Here is a 3,254-nt window from a genome sequence, read left to right as displayed (position 1 = left end):
GGTGGGTGGTGGGGGGTGGATGGATGGATGGATGGATGGATGGATGAAGCTGCCCTGAGAGACAAAGCAATTCAGCTGATGAGACTGTGGCAAAACAGGAGGGCAATGAGAACAGAATGTCAGTTCAACTTAGCCATGTTTATTGGACAGTTGAATATCTTTGTGTCATTTAAGAGGTCACCAATGAACATGAGCACACAAAGCAAAGGGGGACACGCATATGGACAGAAAAGGTTTTAGAAAAGAAATTTGAGATGATGTGGTGAAGCAGCTCTTCTCAGCTTGATGGCAGCAGCAGACAGGAACCCAGAATGTCCCCTTCTCAGTGCCCAGGGGCCTTCATTTGGACTATTAGTATACTGACATTTCTGAAGAGTTCCTTGAAATATAAGTAGATGGCGAGTGATGGTGCAGAAAGAAAAAGATTCCAGTTAAGTGATACTGAGCCTGTGAGAGGGCGGTCAAGGTTTCTGTCTAGGTGGTGACTTGCTCTGCAGGAATGGGTGGGCTGAGGCCAGTTCAGGAGTCAGCAGGTTTGCTGGCAGCAGGCTGGCCGGCTGTGCCTCACAGGTAGTCGAGCTCGTGGATTTAGCAGCAGTGGGCAAGCAGGGACTCACCTCTGAGACAGCCTCCTTGCAGGGGGTTGAGTCAGCATAATCCGGTTGGCTGGAAGTGGACTTCTTGCAATCCTGTTTGCAGGAATCAGACTCGGCACATGGCACGCAGGAGCCGACTGGGCGGTAGGAGAAGGAAGTGACATAGGCCGGACGGCGCAGGATGGAGTGAAAAGGGCGGTAGCAGGCAGGGCGGTAGGAGATGGACGTCACATACGGCTGCCTGTATGTGATGGGGCCAGAGCAGATGGGGCGGCAAATCGGACGGTAGGAAATTGAAGTACTGCAAGGCTGTCTGCAGGAACTTGGTATGTAGAAAGTGGGCCGAGAGCAAGTTGGTTGGCAGATGGCAGATGCAGAAGACCCTGGGTGGCAACAAAGAGGTTGGCAGGGGGTGGAAGTGCAGGAAACAGGCTCACAGAAGACAGACTGGTAGTGCTTGACGATGTAGCAAGTAGATTGGCATGGGCTGGGCACAGATACACTTTGTGAGCAGGGGCTGGGCACACAGACACTTTGTGAGCATGGGCTGGACACACAGACACTTTGTGAGCAGGGGCTGCACACACAGACACTTTGTGAGCAGGGGCTAGACTCAGAGCAGATGGGTTGGCAGATACTGGAGACACAACAAGAGGGCTCATGGCAGGTGCTGGAGACACAAGATGGCTCGCAAGGGCTCGAAACACAGCAGACAGGGTGGAGGCAAACAGGCTCACAGACCAGAGCCACACAGGTAGCAGGCTGGCAGATACTGGCCTCTGAGCAAGATGGCTCACTAGAACTGGGGTCACAGCAGATGGGCTGGCAGCTACTGGTCACTGAGCAGACAGATGGACAGTAGCTGGGCCTTGGGCACACCGGCTGACAGCAAGTAGGCTCACAAACCACTGGTTGGCAGGAACTGGGCACCGTGCCAACAGCTGAGCAGCAGCTGGGCTCACAGATGACAGGGTGGCTGCAGGTGGGTTCACAGAAGACTGGCTGGCAGGAAGTGGGCACACAAAGGACTGGTTGGCAAGAGGTGGCCTCACAGCACACAGGTTGGCAGCAACTGCTTACAGAGCAAGAAGGTTCACAAGGTGTAGCTTCGCAGCTTGCAGGCTGGGCACAGGTACTCGCAGAGGAGGAAGGCTCACAGATTGTGGCCTCACAGCACACTGGCTGGGCACAGGTACTCAAGGAGCAAGAGGGCTCACAAATCGTGGCTTCACAGCACACAGGCTGGGCACAGGTACTCAAGGAGCAGGAGGGCTCACAAATCGTGGTTTCACTGCACACAGGCTGGGCACTGGTACTCACGGGACAGGAAGGCTGACAGCACTGGGGGCCACAGCTAGATGATCCGCAGCCATCTTGACAAGTCACCAGTTGCCACTTCTGCCTCCGGCAAGAACTGGGCAAGAAGATGGGCCCTCTGAAGCTTACCTCCCTGGAGCAGAGAGAGATGGCTGGTGTGGAGGGGCATTTCCTGGAAGAGCAGCTGCCAGTCATGGTGGAGGTGCCTCTGCTTCCTAGTGAGTGTTGAGAGGGAGCTGCTCGATAGTGACTGCTCTTTGAGGCCCTCATCTTTATACCCCCTCACTGGCGTGTGCTGTTTTGGGCTCCTGCATCTTCTCATCATTGCTGTTTGGGCCAGTTTGCAGAGGAACATCTTATTATGTCAAGGTTTGTTGATCTGGAAGTTGTTTGTCTCCCCATAAAGAAGCTGTTTATTTATTGACTTGCTAAATTTAGAATCCCGGAGCTACAGGTCATCTTGGAATAAGCATGATTGCCTTCAGGCTGGGTGATCTGTGTTTCTGAGCATCACGAATGGAGGAAGAGGAAAGGAACTTATAATTTATCCATCTTCTGGTCCTCTGTACCGGGCCCTGGGCTGGGCACAGGGTATGCCCCCATGAATAAGAACTACTCAGTCATTCTCATGGATCTCACTATCTAGTAGGCAAACACACAGGTAAACTCGTTGTAATACAATGATAAGCTCGACAATAGACTTCAGGAGATGGTGAGGTGTGTGGTGAAGAGCTCTGTCAAGGGGAGTGGCATGGATTTTGGATGACTGTGCTTTACAGCAATGATCTTATTTAAAACCATCCTTGAGGCAGAGATTCTTCTCCCCTCGCTATAGGTGAAAAGATGGGTGGGGAGTGAGGAGTGGGTCAGAGTGTTTAAGTCATTCACTGACTATCACACACAACCTGCCCCCTGATCTAGGGCTGGTCTCCTTCCTCCTCACCAACCTGTCTGGGCTGGCCCCTCTCAGGATCCTTGCTCGAAGCCACACGTCATAGGCTCAGCCCACCATGCTGTCCTCCATTCTGTTCCATAGTAGCCCTGCCCTAGAGCATTGGCTCTACCTGTCCCTGGGAAGCACTTGACCCAGCCTCTCTGCTTCTCCTCCTTACTTTTCTCCATCCTACCCTACCCCCACACCAAGTATTCAGAAACCTTCCAGGGCCTTTCTTGCCTTTGGTGATTTTAACAGCCTTTAAAAGAAAGATGTCTCCAAGACCGAAAAGGTGAAGAGGAAAGACAAGAGGTTACAGAGCAACCTCCCAAGTTTATCTCTTAAGGACCTTGTGAACAAGAGACTCATCTTTGCTGCAGCTTGAAGCAGAGGTGAGGTGAGAAATG

General features: G+C 52.5%; 1 protein-coding gene across 1 annotated transcript; it reads right to left on the bottom strand.

Annotated features, from left to right (window-relative positions):
* Positions 1-461: 461 nt before the first annotated feature.
* On the bottom strand, positions 462-2,108 carry LOC101357688 (keratin-associated protein 16-1). Its single transcript, XM_004390356.1, has 2 exons — positions 1,180-2,108; positions 462-1,098 (listed from the first exon to the last, which is right to left on the bottom strand). The coding sequence occupies exons 1-2, from the start codon at positions 2,106-2,108 to the stop codon at positions 462-464; spliced, it is 1,566 nt and encodes a 521-aa protein (XP_004390413.1).
* Between the last annotated feature and the right edge of the window lie 1,146 nt (positions 2,109-3,254).

Source organism: Trichechus manatus, unplaced genomic scaffold, assembly GCF_000243295.1.
Source record: "Trichechus manatus latirostris isolate Lorelei unplaced genomic scaffold, TriManLat1.0 scaffold00294, whole genome shotgun sequence".
Lineage (NCBI taxonomy): Eukaryota > Metazoa > Chordata > Mammalia > Sirenia > Trichechidae > Trichechus > Trichechus manatus.
The sequence above is the reverse complement of the archived record's forward strand: the minus strand, read 5'-3'. Positions and strand labels throughout refer to the sequence as shown.

Bases quoted from the DNA above. Each gene is read 5' to 3' on its own strand.
- LOC101357688 (XM_004390356.1), bottom strand. From the start codon at position 2,108: ATGACTGGCAGCTGCTCTTCCAGGAAATGCCCCTCCACACCAGCCATC. The intron at 1,099-1,179 runs GTGCAGCCCCTG...CTGCTCACAAAG, and splicing joins TGCTCACAAAGTGTCTGTGT to TGTATCTGTGCCCAGCCCAT.